The 27,152-nt window shown below is 34.3% G+C and overlaps 1 protein-coding gene across 6 annotated transcripts in view; it reads left to right on the plus strand.

Annotated features, from left to right (window-relative positions):
* GRIA4 (glutamate receptor, ionotropic, AMPA 4) overlaps positions 1-27,152 on the plus strand; it is a 392,568-nt gene that overhangs the window by 304,247 nt on the left and 61,169 nt on the right. For 5 of the 6 annotated variants that reach the window (XR_001008469.1, XM_012002387.1, XM_012002385.1 and 2 more), the window contains 6 exons: positions 678-836; positions 5,804-5,971; positions 7,234-7,338; positions 12,415-12,525; positions 20,658-20,864; positions 26,315-26,685. Coding sequence is in view for 5 of the 6 variants with exons in the window: in XM_012002387.1 (XP_011857777.1) it covers positions 678-836; positions 5,804-5,971; positions 7,234-7,338; positions 12,415-12,525; positions 20,658-20,864; positions 26,315-26,685 (1,121 nt within the window). In the remaining variant the exon portion in view is untranslated. Of the gene's footprint in view, positions 1-677; positions 837-5,803; positions 5,972-7,233; positions 7,339-12,414; positions 12,526-13,827; positions 15,060-20,657; positions 20,865-26,314; positions 26,686-27,152 lie in introns of those variants that run through there. The other variant, XM_012002389.1, reaches the window with a different exon arrangement.

Consider the following 27,152-nt stretch of genomic DNA (forward strand, 5'->3'; position numbering starts at 1 on the left):
CCTAGTTTTTTGAGGATTTTTATCATGAAGGTGTGTTGCATTTTATCAAATGCTTTTTTATGTATCTGTTGGGAGGATCGTATGGTTTTTGTTTTTAATTCTGTTTATTTGGTGAATCACATTTATTGCTTTGCATATGTTAAACCATCCTTGCATCCCTGGAATAAAACCTACTTGATCACAGTGAGTTATCTTTTTGATGTGCTGCTGGATTTGGTGTGCAGTATTTTGTTGATGATTTTTATATCTGTGTTCATAAGGGATGCTGGCTTGTAGTTTTCGTTTTTGTTGTGTCCTTGCCAAATGTTGGTATCAGTATGATACTAGTTTCATAGAATGAGTTAGTGAGAAACAGGAGATTTTTTGATGCAATCATATTTATCTCCTTTATCCCCCTTTATACTTCATAAAAGGCAATCAGAGGCATTCAAGAAATACTTGATTTGGACTGAAATAAAAACATATCTTTGTCTCATTTATTGGATTTTGAATTACAGAATTTAACAGCTAAATAGATATAGTTAGATTTTCCACATCTTCTTTATCATTTTCCACATTTTTAGCCATTGCTTTATTTAAAATCTTTTAATCTGTATAGGCCATTAATTTATGTTACTATTGAAGAGCTGCCATGTATAATAAACTAAATTTAACAATCTTTGTATCAATTTTTATAGGGATTCAAGGACATTTCTCTTGAGAGGTTTATACATGGTGGAGCCAATGTTACCGGATTCCAGTTGGTAGATTTTAATACACCTATGGTAATCAAACTAATGGATCGCTGGAAGAAACTAGATCAGAGAGAGTATCCAGGATCTGAGACTCCTCCAAAGGTATTTGTTTATTTTTATCTACTGTATTACTGATAGTTTCAAAATTTAAGATGGAAAGTTTATTATACGGATTTTCCAGTAACATTTTGCCAAACATAGTATGGCATGGGAAAAAAGCATTTTGTCTTTATAACTGCCTTGCACATGCACTTAATAATTTCTAAATTTCTGTATTTAAGAGTAGAGTTGCTAGACATTAGCTCAAGCACTTTACTATTATTATTACAGTACTATACATATGAATTTTCTTGCAGAATTATATATATTTTTTAATTGCTAACTAAATACTTCAAATGTGAAAGAGCATCTGTAACTTTTCTTCCACACAGAAATCTTCATGAAGTGATTTACAATCAGTAGGCAAATTAGGAAATTAGCAGAAATGTAAAATATACAAGCTTCTGCAAAAGTTCTCTTTCTAATTAACAGTGAAAAATCTGGTTGTTTTAATTGTTTTCTGACTGATATTGTGAAAATATGCTATTAATATTTGCTCAGAAAAGGTTGGCAAATTTCTGATCATAAGCATATTTGATCAAACTAAACAGATAGATGACTTTCTTAGACCTCATGTTAAATTATGGCATAATGTTTCTTAAACTCCAACTTAGTGGTTTGAGCCCCTACCTAATAAGGCACCATCATCAACATTTGTTAATCTATTACTAACAGTGTATTCCAGTAAAAAGTTTTATATGTAATTTGGAAATTCAAGTCTAGGAAAAACACGATCTAAGGCTAAAAGGTCTTAGCTCTGCTTCTATTTTCTAATTATAATATTTCATAGTGGCTATGTTAATTTCTTCTCAGAAATACTGGAATTTTGCCAGCTCGGCATACCATCTTCACTGCCCTATAAAATCACAGAATTTCAAAACAGAACATTAAATGGATGTCCACTATGGGTCAAGCACGGTTGTCCAATCCTTTGATTTTACAGATAAATACATGCAAATTATTAAATTGATATGTTAGTTGGCAGTCCTTGAGTCAGGGACCAGATTCATGGGATACACAGGATATAATTATTTTAATGTCTCCTATTTGATTATATCCAACTAGACTCGTCTATGCTATAGCTTTGGCCTCTGTTATATAATCGTCTCATCATTCACAACTCTTGGCATGATGCTAGGCATTCAGTAGCCATTTAATAAATAAATGCAGTACAATTAATTCTCATTATTCACAGTAGTTATATTCTATAAAGTCTCTTTAAATACTGAAGAAGTATATATAGAACTATTGCTCCCAGGGGTAATATAGGGTTAAGTTCTGCTAGCCTCTGGTTACAAACTTCTTGTCAACTGTTCAGTACATAACCTTGTTTCACGGGTGTTTCTGTTTAAAGAAACCTTATTTAATGTATTGTTGGTTCATGGACATTGAACGCCTGGCCAACAGCACTGTGGCTCATGCCTGAATGAAGCTTATTTAACATGCACATTTTCTCCATAAGGCACATCACGGCCTCCTTGCACTTGGGAACACTAAACAGCACGTCAACACTATGCTTTTGGGCCATGTTAAACAGTGAAATCATCAGCAAAAAGCACAAAACTGCAGAAAACATGGCACTAAATAGAACACAAAAAGGACACTTGTTTACAGTACGAGAGTAGAAACAAGGAGACAGTGTTTCCTTGTGCAGCCACAGCTGGGACCTTGTGTGTTAGTTACTCAAATTTTTCACCACTCTACACAGTTCCACAAATAACCACAAAAGTGTCATAAGTATCGATCTAAGAGTCACAAATAAATATTAGCAAGGAGGAAAATTTGAAAATTTAGAATCCACAAATAATGAGGATTGATTATAATTAATTAAATTGTACTCTTAAGTGTTCAATTTTTCAACCAAGATTAAAAGCATGACTTCTGATCGTGTCACTTCCCTGCTTTAAAAAAATCTCCTGGAATCAAGGTCTTCCATTTTATAGGCCAATCAAGACTTTACAGTTGCATGACCCTCTACCCCCTTTCTGATGCTCCAGCCAATGTGAGCTGCCCCTGCATTTCCTCACCCTTTATCACTCCCTGTGCACATGCTTTTACCTCAAAAGTCCTCCACCACCATGTCTACCTGTCGAAATCCAACCACCTTCCAAGGCTTTATCTCAAATTCCACTTTCCCTATGAAATCTTTTTTTTTTTTTGGTAAATGTGATTCCTTCCTGCCTGTACTCTCCATAGTATTTCACTGGGCAGTTCGCATCAGGGATTTAATATAATTATTTGCACACTTACTGTTTCACTCCTATAAACTCTCTGGGGCAGTAACCATCAAATACTCATCTTTGTAGTCTTCATGATTCCTAGCTAGAGTCTGGTACATTTTTCAAAGAGCTCTCAGATATGATATGAAATTTCATCCTCATAATAACCATAATAGAGAGTCACTATTATCTTGTTTCATTTCATTTTGCTCTGTTTTATACTCTATAGCCAAGAAAATGTGCTTCATATTCCCATAAACCTATGAGTCACAGAATTAAAATTCATCCCAGTTCTTTCTTCTCTAATCCCATACTTTTTCTACTGCACCATGATTCTGCCCAATTCTGTCTTGTTATCTATAAATCTTAGTAAATGAAATCATTTCATCATTCTAATCACTTATCAGAGCAGTAAATAACTATAGGGCACTATTTACCCTGCCTAAAAATGAAATGATTAGTAAGAATTTTCTAGGTGCCACCTAGAAGTTATCTGCCCGTAATTGTGGTTCCCTGGATTGTAGCACAGTAAGACACATAGAAAAGAATTACATCCTTTGAAAAGGTAAAACTGATTTAAACTACTGCTTCTTTCCATCTGTCAGCTCTATGACCTGTCAAATCCCAGGTCTTTGCCACTCTGGCTGAATGTCTCCTTTACTCTCACCACTCTGTGGGATACCTGCTCTTTTTTCTGGTTCACATATTTCATAAAAATGAATGCACTTTTTAAAACACAGCAAGTGTGTTTGCTTTTTGGTGCCATCTCTTCTCAGCTTCTTTCTTCCTGTTGAAAAAGCAACAATATTTTTGTTTTTTCCTCCTTTGGTCCTCAAGTACTAGCATTGCACTTTTCTCTTGCCCTTTGCGACTTAAGCAAGATTCATTTTATTTCTCATTGTTATTTTCTTGCCTTAACAAAAAAAGATGATTTGATGACTTTCTCTATTCAAAGATGTGTTGGGTGCAGGCAGGGGAGGAGGCACATTCATTTTTGGTGTAGTACCTTGCTTAAACACCTTAGTTTTTCTCAGCTACCCCATCCCAATAATTGTGAAGGGCATGTCTCTCCAGAAGCTTGTTTTGTCAAGTCCTGGAGGAATATATAGGAAATTTACATGGTTCTTTTAAATCCTTCTAATACAAGAGTTATATCCTATACTATTGAACAGTTCTTTGTTAGAATTAATGCTCCTTATTTTATCCATGTTTTAGTTTTTCTCTTCCCTGTAATGGTGGCTGCTGTGTCTCATGCCCATGTTGCCTAAGTTTACTTTCTTTTCTTTTATTTTTTTCTGAGACAGGCTCTTTCTCTGTCACTCTGGCTGGAGTGCAGTGACACGATCACAGCTCACTGTAGCCTTGACTTCCTGGGCTCAAGCAATCCTCCTCCCACCTCAGCCTCCCAAGTAGCTGGGACTACAGGTGCACACAACCACGTCTGGCTAATGATTTGCGGTTTTTGTAGGGATGGGGTTTGGCCATGTTGCCCAAGCTGCTCTCGAACTCCTAGACTCAAGTGATCCACCCACCTCAACTTCCCAAACTGCTAGGATTACAGGTGCGAGCCACCATGCCCGGCCCTAAGTTTACTTTCTACAAATGGAATTTCAAATGATTTTTCTTCATTTGAAAGCACAAAATCAAGGGGATCATCCTCCACTTCCTACAGCACAAACCTACTGCTCATACAGGCATAGAAGGTGTTAATTATAAGGAACTGACCATATGGAATTTCTAAAGGAGACAATGTAGTTTTTGTCATGATAAGTAGTTAGTAGTTGACACTATTTAGCACAGTGACTAGTACATACACATTTGCTGAATAAGCAGATCTGTCATGCTTCCAGAAAATTGTGCCCCATTTCCATGTGTTCAGGAATTTTCCAATAAATGTCTGCCAAAAGCGATCCCATGTTGATTTATTTTTATATTTAGAAAATTACATTTTTATCTCAACCTTTCCTCACTTTTTCTCCTAACCTTAATAATCTTTTCTCAGAGGTGGAGGGGAGCTCACTCTTTTCTCAGACAGAAGTAGATGATCTATCCTTCACATCTCCACTTTGATCCCAGGTTATATCGAAAACTTAACAAAATGACTTTGCCTTCCTGTGCACCTTCATTGGGTGTAGTGTGGCAATATTCATTCCTATTTAGCACAGTCACTGATGCATACACATTTGTTGAATAAGTAGATGTTATTTCTGGCATCATATTTCTGAATAACAATAAACAATTCCACTCATTCTTCTGGGAGAATAAACAAAGATATATACTTCAAGTCCATGAACTTATATTAAATCTCAGGGAACCTTGCTAGGCATTTTAGAGGAGGAAAAGATTAAGAGGCCCAGCCCTCCTGGGGCTCAAGCACAGAAACTGACTACAAGGCAGATTACACAGCTGCATTAGGCTTTGATACATTACCTATTTGTACTGGGACACAACAGAAAGACCTTGCCTAAGGATCTTTCTTCTACCAACTGATGGAAAACTGTTTTATTAGAATTTCTATTTTTCAGAATGGTTTTTCTCCTTTTTGAGTCAGGATGATAAGATTTGGTATACAGGCTTTATATTAAAGCAAGAATAGAAATTTCTGAAGCTAGAGTCAATTAATTATCAGTAATTTAACCATCCTTCAGATAGAATGGTGCTTTATGTCATAAACTTACAAAGACCCCAGACCATTTCTAGCACTCAATAAGATTTTAACATTTACCATTATATTCATTTTCATTTGGTTAGTACACCTCTGCTCTGACTTATGATGGAGTCCTTGTGATGGCTGAAACTTTCCGAAGTCTTAGGAGGCAGAAAATTGATATCTCAAGGAGAGGAAATGCTGGGGATTGTCTGGCAAATCCTGCTGCTCCATGGGGCCAGGGAATTGACATGGAGAGGACACTCAAACAGGTAACTCACAATTTTATTTAAGTTCAATTCATTTCATGGTCTTCTTTTAGTTGAATGTTCAAAAAACAGACTAATTTATCCAAGCACAAATACATATTACAATTGCTACTCAAATATATCAAGCCATCATTTTTGGGACATTTCTAGATAAAATACAAGGTAGAATTTTGCTGTTTACATTTTATGTGGATGCATAGTCAGGATAAGCTAGCTTAAGTTTCTGTAATAACCCAAATCTCAGTGACTTAAAACAACAAAGGAGCTTTGCTTACTCAGACATATGCTAGATTAGCAGGGGCACTTGGCTAATTGTAGTCACTTGAGGACATAGACTGGCAGAGCAGTTACCATCTTGAATTCTGCAAAGGGAAATGGATAGTTGGGGGCACATTTCAAACTGGCAATTAAATTCTGTGGCTTAATAATATCACCTGTCCTGCCTATTTACAACTCACATGTCAGAAAGAGTCACGTGGGCCTAGCTAACCACAAGGTTAGCTAGGGTTCAGGAAGTATAAGCCACTTCCTGAACCACAAGGGGTTCAGGAAGTATAAGCCCACCTGGGTCCCAGGACATTCCAGAACCAGAAATAATGACTACCTCTGGAGATCTTCAAATTGCTTTGTAACTTTGGATTAACTAGTCAGTTTATTTCAGTCTTTTATAATTACACCAACACTATTTGTTCAAATAATTAAGGTAATATATACATATTTAATGTTACATTTTAAATGTTCTGAAATGTCACAGGTTCAAAACATAGGTAAAAGCAAATTAAAAGGAAATTTGGAATAAAATATATTTCAATATTTTCAAAAATGTCTTTATATGTTTTTGCTTCTTATATCTTAATTTTAATATTAGCAAGGTGAGAATAGGATCTGGCATATGTATCAGGATTATTTAATCCATTTTGTGGATATACAAATAAAACTGAAAAGTAACCATAAAAAAATTGTGATTCCTATAAAAATACTTTATAATTGAGGGAGGATTCTTCTAGTAAAAATGGAAACTTTATAATATTAAAAACAAATAAAACATATTCCTCTTCCAGGGGTATAGCAAAATTGCTTATATATCCCTTTGATATTCCTCTTTCAGATTCTACCCCAATAGCTCAAATACCTAATGGCATTTCAGTTAGTTGTTTATAGTTTATAGTTCCACTTTTTTAAGTAGTTGTAAGCCCAGCAGATGAAGTTGAAATTCCTATAAGTGAAATTGCAAGTGAACACATGTGGTTTTCTTTTTCACTTAGGTTCGAATTCAAGGGCTGACAGGGAATGTTCAGTTTGACCACTATGGACGTAGAGTCAATTACACAATGGATGTGTTTGAGCTGAAAAGCACAGGACCTAGAAAGGTGAGCCACAATCAAACTGAAAAACAGAATTCTCTGTTTACTTAGCTTGTATGTAACATTTAAAGGCATACAGAAGAAAGATGGCTGGACATTTCCCTTTTTTGTGAGTACTTACAAATACTTTAGTACTGTCTTTATAACCAATGCTGAGATAAATGTGTGTGTCATGTAATTGATATTTAGTAGTATGCCCAAGCTGAAACAAACTAATTTATACACTGTTTATATCCCTTATCCAAAATGGATGCAATATTTTGGGTGGGGTTAGCAAAAGGAATCCCACAAAACAAAATTGGCTCTGCAGAACAGAACGTGAAGCAGTAAAGAGACATAAGCACCTCAAGGTAGTCATTTACGAAATTATTAGAGCAAGTACCAAAAAATTACTTCTAACGGGTGAACATATTTAGAATAGGCTGGGTGTTCTTGAAGTAATCAACTAGATAAATTTCAATGAGCAAAAGAGAAAGAAGAGGGATGGTAAGATTATTGTTAGGCTGAGAGGGAAAGAAACATCTAAGTTGTTCAGGAAGGTGCTGGTGCTAGGTTCCTGGATTTGGGAAGATAATTCTGCTAGTGGTAAGATGTGAGTAGGTATAACAGCAGTGTTCCCAGCATTCAAGAGGTAGTTTATACAGTGCAACCATACAGCCCCACCACAGTAATTGGTTATAAGTGTTTTGTAGCTAACTCATGTAATTTTTAACATTCCTGTTATCTAGGAACTAGGATGTTCAGGGAAACAGATACTCAAGTTAACCTTATCTAAAAGCTGTATTTGGCTGTTTAAAAAAATTTCCAAAATATATTTTCATGCTTTTATGTAATAATGATAACTGCAACTTATGAAATGCCTGCTGTGTCCTAAGCACTGGACTTGGTGCTTTGCATGATTCCATCCTCATGACAAACCTATAATTTGAGTAGTAGTATTTCTCTTTTTTATAAATGACAAAATTATGGCCCAATGAGTTATCTTATCCAAAGCCCATAAGTGAGAAAACATATTTAACTCTTAGTATTTTCTCCCTTACTGATCTACATAGGAAGAGATGATTTCCTGCTGGAGGAAAACAAATAAAGGAAGGCTGTATGGGGGAGGTGGGATTTTAAATTGCCAGGATGTTAGAGTTTGGAAGGATGAAATGGAAGGGGCAACAACCTGAAGAAAGGCTTGGAGGCAGGACCATTAAAGTTAAGGTGATACATGGAAAATAGCAAAGGCTTTCCTAATTGCATTTTGCTTCAGACTACGATATGGGTGTGCTTCTCTATCTGTGAGAAGTTTGGAGCTGCCATGGAAACCATCTCTAGATTTCCATCTTCTTAATGGCATAGCCTGTGTGGAGGCTGCCAGCTAATACATGGTAAACTGGAGCCTACCTGATCCAGATCAGGAGTGGCAGGAGATGGACAGCAGCCGGGGGGCCCAGCTGCACCTCAGGGCAGGCTCTTCTAAGGAGATTGACTGAAGCAAGGGAAGGAGACGTTAAGAAGAGCTCACTCTACCAGCACACAGCCAGCAACAAAAAAGAGGCAAGCTTTAAGCAGAGATCCTCTGCTAGCTGGGGAGCAGATAGGATATTCCACAGGCCTCTAAAAATGTTAACAGGTGGACAATGCTAAATGCTAACAGGTGGACAAAGGTAAGACTGACTCACCTCCTTGCCATACACCAGACCTTGCAAAATTTGCGATTTAAACAGAATCTTTTAAAATGCAAATGACAATTACTTATTTTACAAAACTTTAAGTGCAGAACATCAAATCATTCCCTATAAGAGAAAGAATAGTGGAAAAAGAAAGCCGGTGCTAACTATAAGTAATATGAAGTGGGCTATTCATAGTACTGAATCTTTTCATAGCCTATTGAACCATGATGGCAACAAAAATTAAGACTTTTCAAAGAGAAACTTAAGGAATAAGTTGGGAGAGTGATGAACAGTACATCTTCACACCCAGCTGACATTCATCTAAGGCTCCTAAAAGAAATATGCAGTATAAAATGGTGTAGACTCATCTATCTTCGTTTTTCCGTGGCAATGATCAACTCGGGCATTGTGTCAGGAATATTAAACTTAAAAATGAGCTACCATGAGAGACACTATGCTGGTGAAACTAGGCAATATGTCTGAGAAGTGAGCAATCATTCTTGTAAATTGAACACTTGCCAGCAAGGGAGCTATCTTTGAAAACAGATCAGAGAGTCAACCCATCAGTTTGTCTGACTTCTGCAACAGGAAAATTGATTGAGAGTCTCATTAAGCAGAAGCCACAAAGCTCTTTCTGAAGTCCCAGCTCCTAAGTATAGTGGAATCTTCTTATCACTCCAGTGACCCCCATCCAGGGCTGCAGAGGGAATGCTGCAGAGTTGCATGGTTTCAGAAATCTTTAATTGCAAAAATTTTATTTATTGAGAGCACATTATATGCCAGACACTGTAATGGAAAATTGATGTGCATTTTTTTATTCAATCCTCATGACAACCTAAAAATAAGATATCTATTTTTTCTCCTTCTATCGAAAAGTAAGGTTCAAATAAACTAAGTTACCTGCTCAGAGATGCTCAGCTAGAAAGAGGTGGAGCTTCAGTAGAAACTAAAATTCCTGCAGCTCTAGAGCATCACTCAAGATCTTGACTCAGGTTTCAAGATCTTGAAACGTCATCAGTCCCATTGCCTATAGGGATTTAGGGCTGGTGTGGGAATTAGGCCAGATTTTTCAGGGCAGGTCTGGTCAAAGCAGCTCTCCAAGGAACCAACTTTGAGTAGAATAGGAGTTCCTCACAGCCGCTCAGTTCCTATCTTTTCTCTGTTCTAGGCCAAGACCATCCTAAATACAGACACATTTTCTCACATATCTTAGTATAATTACGTTTGCATACAAATCACCTTTAGGAGTTCAAAGAAGATTAATATTTTTCTGACATCCTTTATCAATTTAGTGATTTAAATGCTTCCATATTTTTTCTCTAGCATTACAAAATGACTTTTCACCCACTTTTTGTCTATAGGAAAAATATCCATTTCCCTGTTAAATGAAATCAGTCATGGGAAAAGTTCTTAATAAAATGCAAAATGCTATGAAGACTGGAGAGAGAAATTTCATCTTCTGTGAGGTCTGGGTGCAAACTTTAGGATCTCTTTCTTTAGGAACTGACCCCTTGTGTAGACTTAGTTCTAAATAAGCCCATGGTCCACATGAAATCTAGCGTTAATTGGTCCCATATCACAAAATATGACTTTCTCTTTTTTTTAACCAGAATTGCATGTAGATATAAGGCAAAAAATTAAAGTTTGCTTTTTATTTTAATTTTCCAGCACTTCTGAATCATTTGTCTTTAAAAGGGGAATAACTGCAAACCCATGGTTTAGTTTTTAAATGCAAAATGTCAAGGTCTTGCCAATATCTAGGTACTCTCCAAAAATGTATCCCAGATCTGTGATTCTTTCTGTTGTGGGACTCATTCATAAAGAAAAATTGTCTCTCCTGGAAATTGGCTGATGAGCTCTTCAGGATGGGTGCATTTTAATGGAGTGCTAAACTGTAAAACCCCTTTTCATGTCATATAACTTCATATGGAAAGGAGAGTTAACAAGAATCAACTAACTTAAGTACACATAAGAATTGAGGAGAGGGTGGGTCTCAAATATATACTTGTTTTAAATTAAAATTATCATATAATTATTAATAAATGTCAACCAGAAATTGATTCACATAGACTATTGAAAAAACTTGCTGAACTTCTAATTTTGGATCAAAATAAGAAGTGTAGCAAGCCATATTAATAAAAAGTCTTTTTCTCCATCTGTTTTGTTATTGAATTATATATGCAACACTTGTGAATAATCTAGTGCCTCTTTCTGACATATTAATGCTTACTCTATTTTAATATGCTCATAAATACTAACATGGCAGTTGAGAAACCTGGATTAAGCAAGTGAGACTTCTAAAACATTAGAATAGTGAATACAGACCAGTGAGCAAATGCATACATTTTATTGGAGACATGAGTTTTATCAACTGAATCAAGAAATTCAAGAAAGAAGTTTGTCAAGCAGTAAATGAACACCCATTTTGGGAGGTCGTGTAGCATAACAGCAAAGCATGTAGACTTGGTGTCATAGAGACCTGAGTTTTGAATTCTGGCCTTACTAAAGGGTAACTTTGTGTAATTTCTTTAGCCTTCTAAAATGAATCCTCCTCTCTAAAATGTGGATAATAATTGTCCCTACTCCATACTTGTTATGTATATTCACTTTAAGATGTATACTTTTAAAAAGCGTTGAGTACATTGTCTGCCTCAGAGCAAGCACTCAATATGTAATAGCCATTATTATTGCTTAATGGTCTGCAAAAACCAAAGAATCCTAAATTTCCATTAAGAGTCCATTGTAGCTTACTACTTACAGAGTACTTAAGTAATTACTTAATTCATTTTTAAGAAAAAGTGTTTGACTTCTAAATAAAACAATAATAATTTAAAATGAAAAAATACAAATTTAAATGTAATATTTGAAAGCAAAAGCATTGACCATTAATATTCATCTCTGATGCAGTTAGCATTTCAAAAAATGGTAAGATTGTTACCTAGTGGCTAGGTTATATCAAACCTAAAACCATTCCTGTTTTGCTTTAAAAATATGTAGGTTTCTTTTGCTTGGAAATATTCCATACATGTTCTTCTTATAAATCTGGCCATTCCCTTTACTATACAACCTGTAACTTTATTGATAAAGTCACACAAATTAATTTAGGGGGCACCAGTCTATCTCACTAGAGGAGGGGATCTGCATAAAATAATGCTCCGTGCTCATATTCCTTTTGGAATCACCCATTCCCAATCTCTTGGCCACTCCACTATTGTAAACAGTAAATTTTCCAAACATGTAACAAGACAGGATCCTTAGCACCAGGAAAACTGGCTCATGAGCAAGTAAGAACACTTCCAATCACTTTTTCTTTTCCATTGGCTTTTGTTTTGTTTGTTTACTTATTCATACTCTTCATTGTTCTAAGAAGAACTAGAGTAAATGCTTCTAAAATATGTTTTCAAGCATGTTCTCTATTTGGCAGGTTGGTTACTGGAATGATATGGATAAGTTAGTCTTGATTCAAGATGTACCAACTCTTGGCAATGACACAGCCGCTATTGAGAACAGAACAGTGGTTGTAACCACAATTATGGTAAGTGTTGGTCTATGCTTTATGGTGTTCCGTTTTGTCCACAGGCAATTTTAACTCCCAGCGATGGTGAGCAGGGAGGGCAAAGCTGACTGTTAGCAATGGTGACATGGGTGTTCTGATCCACAAAAGCCTATTGAGGCTTTGAATAGGTTCGTCCTAAGCTTTGAGTACATATAGTACTTTTATTTGTATTATCTTTTGTCACATTGTTGTTCTTGGAAAAATGCTCAGATGTTACACATTGAGACTGTCAAACTCTAGTTGGAAATGTATGAAATGCTAAGACCCTAAAGCACAAAACAGTGAACATGACAAAGGTCAACCACCAATCACATAAATATGTCCAGTAGTAAACATATTATTATTGTTACTATGTTTTTAAAAAGCCAATGTAATAATAATAGTGTTTAAAATTATAATTTTCAGGTAGTTTAATCATTGGATAATGATTGTATTGCCTGTTTACAATAGCAAAGATGTGACTGTGAAGATTTTAATGAGCATGATTTATACAACTAAATGATTTAGGAATTAATTTTATTTTTATTTTGAATGAGAAAAGGGTTTTCTTCCACCGATTATTTTTCTCATTGACCAGTGAGAAGTACACATTATAGTTTATTGAACTTCTAAAATTTAAGAAGAATACGATAGCTTCATTCGGCCACATCACAAAGTGAAAAGTCCTCTAAATTTTAAGACTGCTTTTTCAAAGAGATTCTGATGAAATTACCTTTTAAATAATAGAATATCTTATGTATTTTTCTCTTCTAAAGTCAAACATGCCCTTTAAAGTCAACGCTAGTCAAAAGAGATCAACAATTGGTGACCTTTTCTATCTCATTTAAAGTTACATATACTCAGTTCACGTCTCTTTAGGCAAAACAAGTTTTAAATTATTTATGGAAATCTTACTCTAAATAAATGGAAGTATTTTATGTAATTTAGTTTTTAGCTTTTGTCATTTTTAGTTTCAGGTTTTTAGTAATGTTGAGTTGTTCCCAAAAATGATATGAAGGTTAAAGCATGAAAATGCCAGAGAGAAGCCTTCATATGTTGCACTTAGTTTTAACCGTGTTGCATCACCAGTCAGCAATTTAATGTAATCTGACAAGCCTTCAGCAGACGTTTATGATTTTAGAATGCAAACCAACCAACAGAGTTTTTGTGTAAACCTTCTAACTTAATTGTATAATATTTGCATGGGACTTGAAAGCAATATATATATATATGTATGTTTCTTTTCCTAAAAAAGACACAGTAATGGAAAGTCATACTTCAGTACAGTCCTCCTCTTTTCAGCCTCTGATGAAGAATCCTATTTTAAGAAATTGATCAAGAAAGAAAAGAGTTCCACGCTGTTCGACCATTCCTAACTAAGGCTCAAGTCTTGTTCTCCAGTGTAGTAAATTTAAGCTTATTTTTCATGTGGGATTCTTCTTGGATGACCAACTCTGGACTACCAGAAAAAAAATTTTTTTTAAGTTCTGTGACTTTCCTGAGATACTAGAAAAAAAGAAGAATTAATCTTCATCTTTCTCAAGAAATAGATGTTGACAAAGAATCATTTAGCGATTCTGACATATCAATTCCCCTATCTTGAAATGAGGTCACTGTACGTAAATGATGGAATTATATCACTCCATTTCCAAGGGTAGATTTTCTATAAGTAAATATCTTGGAATTTGTGTGCTTGTTTTCTGAATATATACAGTTGTTTTCTTTAAAGATCTCTTGGAATTTTGCCTGTTCTGTGTGAAATAAAGTGTTTTAATGTGCATTACATGTATGATATAGAGAATCTCCTTTCCATCCCTGTTATTAAAGGGACTGGACAAATAATTCTTAAAACCAAAATACTGAATTAATTTTGCAAGCATGGCTAGTTTCCAGGAAGCATGCTATCAAAAAAAGACTAAAAATGACTAAAAAAATCCAACTGTTTTCTATATATATCTATATATAGAAATATATAAAGGATATTCTGTAAAGTTATATATTGTTTGACAGTAAAGTCATCAATATTTTTGCTATCAAAATAGTATAATACTAGCATCTGTCTTTTTGTATGAAAATGTAATCTTTATATAAATAATACCTCTGGTATTTGCAACTGCATAATCATTCAGTAATTCAAAAAGACATATACTAGAATCCTGTTTCTGAAAGTGTTCCTTCAATTTGCTTTTGTTGAAAATGGTAGTCCAGGACCTGTAATATCCCTCCACTTCCTTCATTATGAAAGAAATCCCTTGTAGATAAACAAGATGTTGGCATCTGCATGTAATTATCCCCAAATTCAATTGAAAACTCCCAATACAGATGGAATTGGCTAGACATTTTAATATATGTGATACCTATATCTAGATATAGAAGAAGGCTGAGAGTGAGCACTGGATATAATTCATTTTGATTGACATTGATATGGTGTTATTGTTTTTCCAGTTGTCTGTCCTTTGTGTATGTTGTTATTTATATGTTGATATACTGTAACACTATATGCTATTGCTAAATAAAATTGATTGAGAAATTCAGTTACTCATAAATATTTATTGAGCGTCTGCTATGTACTAGGCACAGTTCTAGGCCCTGGGGATATGTCACAGACAAAAATCCTGCACTCAATGGAACTTATAGTATATTCAGAGAAAGCAGACCAGAAACATAATTAAGAATTATATTAGCTATCTTTATTAAATATAATGTAGCATTAACTTTTTATGGCTGTTGAAAGTTATTTTTTCTTATAACAGTGTTGTATATCTTCAATGTGATTTTCATTTTAATAATAAATTTATTCTACCTGACTATAATCATACTGAATATACCACAGCAAAATCTAGTAGAAACTAAATTAATATCATCATTTTTATCTTTAAGTCTTGTTGACTAAAAATTTTACAAAATCAATAAAATTTATAAGACTGTGACCATATTGATTTAACTTTTTGTATTAAAAGTAATAATTTCTGCAAATAACCCAAAGAAGCCATATCTATTCCATGTGGTTTGGATAAATACAGCAATTGAGAGAAAAGCCATTTACAGTAGATCTTGGGAGAAGGGAGGGTGGTGTTTTCCTCTGTAATCTTACTACTTTCTTGGCTATTGAACTCTCTGGAAAAGGGGAGATAATACAGTGATGTTTCAGACGAGCTCCTTTTTTCCCCAAGGCTTTACTACCGAAGTTAAGAGATGCTTATGATGCATTGCTCAACTACAAAGATATTTCTTACCATCTCATGAACATAACAATCCTTTAAGCAAACTTTCCATAAAACCAAATGTATTCACTCCAGTATCAGAATTACGTTACAAACCTAAAAGCAATTATCCTTATCACACATGATCTTTCCAGAGCTTACTTTTTGTACTTTTTATAACATGCTTGATATTTTTTCTTCTCTATGTAAAATTCTGTAGATGCACTATACATATGTATGTGCATTATAACATACACACGCATATTTATATAAAAATACTATATATATACACATGCATACAGAAATTAAAATGTATTTTCTTCCTTATAAAAAAATTAATTTTCCTCTTTCACACACATCACTCACTGAAGAGCTTATAAATCAGTTAGTTTTTAAATGATTTTGGCTACATTTAAATTTTTTCAGCCATTAGATTTACTTATTTTTTTCTGAATTGAATAATAATATCTTAATCTTCACTTTTAAGAATTTTATCTATGGGATAAATTATCTACATCCATTAAGATTTTTGGAGAAAACCAAATATCCACGTAGAAAACAACATTGGTTAACACTGATCACATTATTGTAACAACTTTTAATAGTAATTGTAATAATTATATTTGTGATGTTTAAAAAATTTTGAAGCCTTTCTAATATTTTGTTTTGATAGTTCCACTTTTGCTAAATACAAATAATCCAAAAAAATTTCCTTGGTAGGAAAATTATATTTTATTGATTAAAAATCATCTTAATTAATTTACATAAATACTTCCATAAGTAAGCCCTAATGTAGCAGCTTTAAACAGAGAGTGACTTCTTTCCTGAAAAGCAGAGCAGATATAGAACCCCATTCATCAGAGAAACTATCTTAATATAAAACTCCTGTTCATTAAGAAGAAATGTATTTTAAATAACTTTTTAAGAAATTACTGTCCTGCAAAGCATAGTAGTTGATAATAATCATGGCAGGTTATATACATAAGACAGAAATAAGAGGTTACTCTATCCTTCTGATCATTCCGTTTTTATTCAAAATCGAACACTTGGGAATTCATAAGGCCGTTTTACAAAGATATCCTCACAAATCCTCCTTAATGATTTGCCAGAATTTATTTATTACATTGAAAAGATTTTGTATTTTCTTCCCCCTTAGTAGCCCCCAAACTTTGTATTAACTCTAATATGAAGTGTTCGAAGAGCTACTTGCAGACAACTTGTCAGATTGAGCATGGAGGAAATGAAGAGGTTGGGCGAATGTTGAATATTTGCTACTCTTTTGGACTTGACATGAAAGCAAAGCAAAATGAGACACAGTCAAAGAACCAGCAGAGCTGAGCAACCATGAGCGACATTGTTCAAGGAAAGCCTAGCCATTCCCTTCCTTTAACCTCCCCATCTCCCTGGGTGCGATCATGTCATTTCTCTTATGCTGTCTGCATCACTCATCTTGAATCTCAGTAATTGTTTATGTCCCTGGATAGGCAAAAAAATCTAACTGCATTTCTAATCAACATCTGCAGTAAGCTGAAGTCTTTTCTAGTCTTTGTTGGTTTGCTCGGCAGGAAAACAATGACCTGATGGACTCCTGCTGTCCAAAATAAAAAAGAAAGAAAAAAACTGAAAAAATGAAAGAAGACATTAAATAAATATTTTACTCATATAGACGTGGGCCTGCTTCAGAAGAGATAACCTAGCATTTGTTAATATTTACTTTCCTTTAGAAAATCTGAATCAGAATTTCTGATAAAATTACTTTATAATGATACTGCTATTTAGGAAACACTGATAGGCCAGGATATCTTTGTATTTATTTAGTGCATTCTCTACGCCAGACACTATGAGAAGAAATTGAAAGGTTTTTATCTACACTGTTTACATAGAAGATCATATGAAGAATTTCATTAAATGAATTTCATAAAAATGCAGAAATGCATTTCTTTAATCTTGTTCCCTCATTAAGTCATATGAAATCTCAATGGCACATATTTTGATAAATGCAGTAAGTGCTTCAAAATTTTCCAGATATTTCATTAAGTCATATGGAATCTCAATTAATTGCACATATTTAGATAAATGCAGTAGTTTCAAAAATTTCCAGATATTTCAAAATTGGCTAAGCACAGTGGCTCATACCTGTAATCCCAGCTGTTTGGAAGGCTAAGGCTAGTGGATCACTTGAGGCCAGGAGTTCAAGACCAGTCTGGCCAACATGGTGAAATTCCATCTCTACTAAAAATATAAGAATTAACCGGGAGTGGTGGAGTGCACCTGTAATCCCAGCTACTTGGGAGGCTGAGGCAGGAGAATCGCTTGAACCTAGGAGGTAGAGGTTGCAGTGAGCTGAGATCGCACTACTATACTCTGGTCTGGGCAACAGAGCACAGCTAGACTGTCTCTCAGAAACAAAAACAAAACAAAATATCAAAATGCAGGATCAGCTCCCACCTCTTTCACTTGTTAGCTCTGTGAAATTGAACAACTGGCTTAACCTCCCTGAGTCTTCACTGTCCCATCTGCAAAGTGGGAAATGCCTACCTCAATGTGCCAGTGTCAAAAGTAAATGAAAAGACATGAAGAACTTTACATTGTGCCCAATACATAGTAAGCACTAAATAAGTAAGAGCTACCATTGTTTTTCACTACTATATTTTATTATTGTTCCCCACACCTTATAGTCCTTTGCCATTATTACCAAAACAAAATAAAAAACAGTGACTTTGATTACAAGAGAACAAGGGGCATACTTTACTTATTTTTGTGTCCCTATCACCCAGCAAACTGCCTGGCACACAGTAGCTGCTTAATAAATGTTTGATTAAATAACAAATATGTAGCTTTTATTGAAGTAAATTGTTCATTATATAAAGTAGTAGGCATTTAGCAAATTAGATTATAAATACTACCTAGAGAAACTTGCACACACAAGCTAATACAGTAATATATGTATTTGAGTACAAAAATTCATGTGTTCAAATATTGCAGACACTTGTGAATTGATCTTCAACCGTAGTACCAAATGGAGCCTTAGCTATACCCCTTTCGAAAAACTCTTAAACTTGTTACACTTATAGATGATAGTTGTACAACCATTTCAATCTGAATTGAAGCATTTTACAAATATGTGGCTCTTGCTTTTTTCTAAATACTCTTCCATATTTTAAAATGGTTATTGTAAAAAAAAAAAGAGAGAGAGAGAAAATGTAAGAATTAGCTCCTAATGACTGTTAATACTCTATAGCATATTTTAGAAAATAATAATGCTTTGCAACAATTCACCAACTTTATAACCACATTTATAGTTTGCTAAACTCTTTACATTTTCACAATGTTTTCCATAAGCTACTGCATAATTTTCATCTATCTAAAGAAGAGACAATTGGTTGCCTTAATTTTATGCATGGAAGAACTTTCTACTCAATTCCAGAGTTAGAATATTCATCAAATTCAAAAAAGTTGGAGGCTTCTGGGTCATTTGACCGTGCCAACCTAAGGCAGGATTTAAGAACACAGTAGAAGGACCAGTCCTGGACAACTGCCCACTGTAGAATTATTTAGGGCATCTCTATGAGAAAATAAAATGTCCTATAATTCACATGTTTTATTAAATTTGTAACAGAGGTTCTACATTTATGAAGTACTTAAAAACAATATCAGAATTAGTGTAGGTTGCCGTGTTATTCATCCAAAGCAATTTGCCTTCTATTCTAGAATTTTAAGAGCAAATTCAACTTCCCCAATTATGAATTTTCTGGGGAAAAAGAAAAGACTTTTATGAGAGATTACCAAAAAAATGTTACAGTACAATTCTATAAAATATGAATACATGATCTCAATAATGTAGCCAAAGGTGGCCACTCCTTGACTGCAAATGACTGGGAAAACTCAGATGTGACCAGGGACTCTCTCAATATTATGTGTTCAGCAGGTCTATCTTTGTTTGGTGGCTTTAGGTGCCACTTACAAAATCAAGTGCTTTTTGCTAAAATGTCTCTTCAGTGCATGTCTTTTAATGGTTTGGTTTAAGGGTGTGTGTGTTGTGTGTGTGTGTGTGTGTGTGTGTGTGTGTACGTGTGTTTAACTGAAAACTGTAGTAATTATCAGCCACTGATAACCTTTTTCATTTTATCAGGATTTCTATCATAATTATTCATCAAATTTTCTGTCTCACTTGCTTAGAAAACTAAATGGGAATATCACCTCAAGTGTATGCTCATTACAATTGGAGGAAAATTATCAGCATCACTAGGGAAATGTTTTACAATATAACTAAAGTTCATGGAGCACAAACTATATTTAAAGCCAAAATACTGGACATTAGGAAAGCAGACTTAATGCAAATAACTATTTAAGAATTTTTAACTATTAATTCATTTTTTCTTTGAATGATAGTGTACCAAGTGCCTGCTCTGAGAAAGTCATCTTGCTAAACACTAGAGATCAAAGAAAAATGATGTAACCTTTTTCTTAAAGGAAGTCACAGTTGAATGTGGCTAAATAATATGCAGACTATGGAAACCTGTGACCTTGAATTAGTCTTTTATTAGGTGAAGCTGACTAATGAATAGTCTTTAATTTCATGAACTATTTTAGAAATACTCATTTCATTGCCAAAGAAGATAATTTATGCTTCTCTAGATAATTAGTAACTGATGCTTCTCCCATCACAGTCATAGTGCTAGGTTTTTAATACTTACTCCAATGGAAATTTAAAGACTTCCATTTTAGCATCCAATGCAAAGCAATTTAATCTCTGCTACCCATACTTACATATTCATCTGTTTTATTATTGATTTCTAGCTACACAAAATCAGTATGTGTGCCAATACTAAATACAATCTTTTGTCAAATTCTGAAATTGGAAATTTACATAAGGTTTTTCAAATGTTTTATAATTTCTCCTTTACAGTTCTACTTCTCTCATTATAGGAATCCCCATATGTTATGTACAAGAAAAATCATGAAATGTTTGAAGGAAATGACAAGTATGAAGGATACTGTGTAGATTTGGCATCTGAAATTGCAAAACATATTGGTATCAAGTATAAAATTGCCATTGTCCCTGATGGAAAATATGGAGCAAGGGATGCAGACACAAAAATCTGGAATGGGATGGTAGGAGAACTTGTTTATGGGGTAAGCAAATCAACTTATTGAAGAATTTACTTACATATACCTGAAACTTCTTTTCCCTTGGGCACATAACAATTTTTAAACGTCTATTACTGTTTAATTTGCAGCTACATTCCAAGAAGCATAATCAGTGTTCAAATCTTTCTTTATTTTATTAATAATGCAATCCACAAACAATGAGAAAAACTGACGCTTGATAAGATCAAAATTAGAAAGAAGATAAAAATTCAGAATATGCAGTCCTAGTTTTTTTAAATGACTTCAGGATCTGGAGTGACTGTTCTTTTAAGTTTGATGCTGCCGTGTATAGAACTACAAAACAAATATAATAGTAATCTTGTATTTGATAACTGTAGGAACAGGTTTCCTTCAACCATATAAAGATGGTCATTATTTTAGATAGTTATTTACACCTCCATTGTTTGTAATTACTCATAGATATCTTTTAAGTAATTGGTGAGGCAATCACTATATTACTTCATTCTCTATTAAATATTCATCAATAATGTCAGATTCTTACACTTCTGCTAAACACAGTAAATTTAAACTTTATGCAGTGCCGTCATTTTTTATACTAGTATACATAGCAAAACACAAAAGCTAGAATTTATTCCAAAGTGGACCTCACATGAAAGCATGTTGTGCTCCTCCCTTGAGTGTACTTGATATTGAGGGTACATATTCATAGCTGAGGGCAAATACAGCATAAATGTTCCTGCCTGAATCAGAGCAATATCAAGATCAATGTCTTCAGCTACCACTGCAAAATGTCAAAATCAAACTGGCAATTATCACATGCTAGTGATAGCATAATATTTCAGAAGTCCACAAACCAAATCTGTAGCTCGTAGGAAACTCTATTCATCAAGTAACCATTAAAATAACATATACTTGAAATGTAATATGAAATTTCCTAAAAGCCAACTTATATTTCACCTTCAAAATGTAATCTGATTAATCCTCACAAGACCACTTTGAAATGGAGAATTACACAGAATCATCCTTCTTCAGAAAACAATATAGATAGAAAGATTTAGAACATAACTGAAGTCCTAGGAAGGACTCGCTTTCCAAGCCAGAACTGCAATTCAACAGTTTCATGATTCTGCATCTTGCCTTTCAGGCCATGAAGCAATGAACATTATTTGCACAGTAGAGTACAGTAACTAAAACCTCTGCAGAATGAGGAAATTGTTTGACATTATGAAGCACCTGGTTAGTTTTATATCCATAGGAAAGAATTGCTGACTGCTTAGGTGACCCTAAATGAGAAAAAAAAAAGGAGTTTAAAAAAATAGCAAAATGTATTTTACCACAGAGTTCATTGACTCTTTCATATTGAGCTTTAAATTTCAAAGAAAAGGGTTTCTAAAGCATTTGTTTTTTGGTTAATATTTTAAACTTTTGATACAGTAAGCATAACTTAGATGTTAATATTATTGAAGTTGTTAGAACTACTGTAATTCATTCCCTTTAGAAAATACTCTTGCATATTTCATCTCAAAAAATCATACTTGGATTACCAGTTAGTTATGAACAGCATAACTGACGTGAGTTACTTTCTGGGGCACTTGTCATACATCTCTTCTCTGGAGTCCCTACCCACTGGGAAACCCAGACTCACTCTTTTGCAAGTGTTCTGACCACATTTCATTCAGGACAAATTGTTTAAATAATGAAAACAAAGGATATGAAGGGAGTAGCATAATTCATGAAAAAGTTATGTCAGTCCTATACATGTCACAATAACAAAAAGTCCCAAAGTTATGCAGTTCTCAAACAGACAAAAGATAACATAATGGCTATTAATATCATATTCATATTCATTCCTCAGCCAGTCTGCAAGTGGTTAAAGACTCCAATCTCTGATGCTTGAGTTGTCCACTCTTTTCCCAAAAGGAATCTTCTTCCGGGTCTCTTACACATTCCACAGTCTAGGTACTTTCCATTTTGGTGTCTGCAAAGTCTATACTTGTTTCTCAACTTTTGTTTGTTTGTTTGTTTGTTTGTTTGTTTTCCTACTGCTAACACATACATGAGTGCCTGGTTCCCAGGGCCCTACTAAAACGAAATCCATTATCTTCTATAGAACAAAGCCTAATATGTCTAAATGATTAACTTTGCAAAATTATTAAATTTGGATTCATTATATTTTTTTACTTTACTCCTTGCAAACTTTGTTGCTATAACTGTAATGAACCGATTGTCTGTGAAGCATTTACATGTTATCCAACACACCATGTGTGAGACCCAGAAATCCAGAACCTCTCTCACACTCAGGTCCTTTTTGCTACCATGCCTGTGCAGTAAAGCAAGTTCACCCTGATTTCCTGCAGTGTGCTGCTTCAGGGTCATCTCCTTGGCCTCTACCACACTTGGGGTGTGTGTGTGTGTGTGTGTGTGCGTGCGCGTGTGTGTTAATCCAAGGGAATAATTCTCAAAGCACATTCCACTAGCAGCAGAATTACCTGTGGGAGACATTTTACACACTCAAATTTGGAAATTACTGAGAGGTCATGAAACAATGCACATGCAACATCCCCGATGTTGGCAGAGGAAGCCCATGTGTAACCTATCTCTACTAGTCTCTTTCTAGACTCTCACATATCTCTAACTTTTTGAAAGTGTCCCTCGTTGGACATGGATGTCACCACCTTCATCCGATGTTCACTTTCTATGGCACTTAGTTTTCTGTTCAGAAAACACCTGTATTTCTCTTTATGTGTCTTTTTAAGGCTTCTTCCCTCACTAGTGGGAACTTATATAAATTAAAAATTTCAGAAGTACCTCACAGAACAATGTAGTATGTGAAAGGAGGCATTTCAAGTAAGTGAAAAGATGTGTTATTTATTTATTCCTATTGGTAAAGGAGGATGACAACTTGGAAAATTAACAATTTTCTAACACTTCATCATCGAAGATACCAAAAAGTGATAGGAGAATTACAGATACTAGAATAAAATACATAATATTGATAGGAAAATGATTTTTCTAAAACATGAAACCAAAGGCTGAAAACACACAAAAAATAATTTTATATGGCTACGACAAAATTTAAAACCTATGTATTGCAAGAAAAGACCTGGAATTAAGTTACGGAAACAAAACAATTGATCATTAGGGAAAAAAACTGCAACATATATGGGAAATAAAAGTGAACATTTTAAATATATTTTAAAGTGCTCACAATTTAGGAAGTTAAAACAAATGAATACTCAATATGGAAAAGTGGGGGCCGATTATGATAGTAATACATAAAAGAATAAGTAGCTATTTGTTTTATAATAACAAATTCAAATTAGTACAAGGAGATCTAATTTCCTTCCAGATAACTGGGGAAGACAAGTAAAGATAAATAGGTCTTTTCTGAGGTTTAAGACTGAGCATGCCTTTACATAGTGCTGGAGACAGTAGAAATTTGCATAATATTTCTGGAGAAAAGCTGGGCACAGCACATTATAAGCATTAAAAAGATTATTACTGTTTAGACCGGCCATTTCATTTCTACAAATTTATCTTAAATAATTAAAACATGTGTTAGGATTTGTCCTCAAAGATGTTGCATAGCTTCACTGTTTTAAATTTTATAAAACTGGAAACAATATGAACATCCCTCAAACTTAAAAAATGATTGAGTACATTTTGATATTTTTCCAATAAAGCATTTGCAATCATTAAAACTTACTTTTAACTTGTATACTGAAATGGAAAAGTGTTCATTATATTATTTGAGAAGAGAAAAAGAATTGTAAGATGTAATGTTCTACATTATTCCTTTTTAAAAGAAATTAAAAATACTCTTCATAGAACAAAGTCTTTCAGAGTATATAGAAAGAAAAAACAAGAGTAGGTGATGGGAATAAAGATAATGTTTCCTAATAGGCTGGGTCATACTAATAAAATCATTAAAATATACTGATTTTTCTAAAGCTAGTTCACATATTACTTATGCAACAAAAATTATACACATAATGATAGCTATGGGGAAAGTAATAACCTTCCAGCAATGGTCTGAGTCTTGTATATATGGGCTTTTATGATGTGAACAAAGTTTATTCCCTCTTAAAGGCATATGTGGTCAATTCTCAGTCACCCAAGGAGACGTGACTAAAACGTACCTTCCCCATTCTTACCCCGCAGTTGCCCTTGTATCAAGCCCTTGGCCACTGTATAGAACCAGGAGTCCGAGGATATGTAAGAGTCATTGTAAGAGTGGCAGCCTCTATGTAAGAATTTGTATGTCTTCCATTTTAACGTCAAGTATATTCCTTTTAAAATAAATTATCAAAACTCCCTTTTATTTGTAGATCATGTGATAGTTTAGTTTTCGCACTACACTTGATTCCAGTTGATTTTACAGGTGGGGTGATTTACACTCTACACCTTATTTCACTTGATTTTAGAGGTGGTGGTGATCTAACAGAAGCAGCCGAGGCTCAAATCCCAGAGCTGCCATGATGTGTGAATCTCCCTTCTCTGAATCTCAGTTTCATCATCTAGACAATGATAAGTATACGATTCTTATGAGGACTAAAAGAGAAGCTATTCAAAATATTTAAATCAGCATCAGATCAGCATCGGCCACAGAATCCCTTAATAAATGCTCACTATTACCTTATTAAGGCTTCCAATAAATAATCACAATAACATTATGAGGTAAACAGGGAAAAAGTATCCTCATTTTACAGCTATAGAAACAAGCTCAGAAAAATTGCTCAAAATCACAGAACTCTGAAAATGGAGGTTAGTGCCTTATGATTATAATATCTGAGAAATGAATCTACTGTTTTTCAAAACCTTTTTTTTAAATGAAGGTGGAGAAATCAAAATATGTGAATAGCAAGAAATAAATGCCAATTTCCAGATTTGTGTGTGTGTGCTGAATTGGAAAATATCGTCAAACAACGCATTTTCTTTTATCATACAAGCACAGGCTTTATGATCTGTTTTCTCATAGCTGGAAAGGCATAAAAAAGAAAAGACTGTTTGAAATTTGCAAGTCATAATATTAAGGGATGGCCAAGTAATGAATCAGTGGCAATGCTCCAAATGAAACAGAAAAGGCTGCAACATAGCAGCGTTCCTGGCCAGGAAATTCACAAATTCAGCCATATGGAAAGATTGTCAAGTCTCCTCTGCAGTGTCCCAGATCCTTAAAGACTAATACAGTAATTTGAGTTCAACTTATTTTTGCTTATCCACTCTTTTTCTATTTTCTTTCCTTTTATCTAATTACTGGAACCTATAAAAATGTTTTGTGCAACTTAAGTAATATCTTATGAAAAAATTTCTATTCATTTTCGTATCTATCACTAGTCTTATTCATTTTTGGCACTCCAAAAATAAATGTAGAATAAATGCATGACTGGTTAGCTTTAAATGGATCATTCCAATGCTAATTGCTTCATGAAATTCATTAACCTATGTGTCTCCATGTGTTTGTTCTCTTATAGAAAGCAGAGATTGCTATTGCCCCTCTGACAATCACTTTGGTACGAGAGGAGGTCATTGACTTTTCTAAACCCTTCATGAGTTTGGGCATATCTATCATGATCAAAAAGCCTCAGAAATCCAAACCAGGAGTGTTTTCCTTCTTGGATCCTCTGGCCTATGAGATTTGGATGTGCATAGTCTTTGCCTACATTGGTGTCAGCGTGGTCTTATTCCTAGTTAGTAGATTTAGTCCATATGAGTGGCACACAGAAGAGCCAGAGGATGGAAAGGAAGGACCCAGCGACCAGCCTCCCAATGAGTTTGGCATCTTTAACAGCCTCTGGTTTTCCCTGGGTGCTTTTATGCAGCAAGGATGTGACATTTCACCCAGGTTAGTTTCAAATCTCTTAAGTTCTTCACCAATTTCCCAGTAATTCTAAATGTTGTGCAGATTATCTCTCCACATGTTCTTTTCCTGAAGACAGAGGACTATTTGAAACACAGGAAAGACTTGCAATTCCCAAATAGCAGTTTCTTCCAAATTAGCACAAAATGTGGATATATCATAAACATTAACTTTCTCAATAGCAAAGAAACTATGCAATCTATCAGAACTCTCAAAAATCATTTAGTATTAATATTTCATTCACTAGTTTGACAAATGGAAACTGAAACCTAAATTATAGAATAGGAATTCATTTCCATTTTGTTTCCTTTTAAAAAACCAACACTTTTGCTATTATTGCAATTTTTTCCTATTATTGTTGTTGTTGCTCATTTTCAGAAATTAATGTTGGACTTAATTCTCATCTCACATAGCTTAAGGGAGATACCTGGAACCTGAGTCAACATAGTAGG

This window comes from Mandrillus leucophaeus, unplaced genomic scaffold (assembly GCF_000951045.1).
Source record: "Mandrillus leucophaeus isolate KB7577 unplaced genomic scaffold, Mleu.le_1.0 Scaffold685, whole genome shotgun sequence".
In the NCBI taxonomy this organism is placed as follows: Eukaryota; Metazoa; Chordata; class Mammalia; order Primates; family Cercopithecidae; genus Mandrillus; species Mandrillus leucophaeus.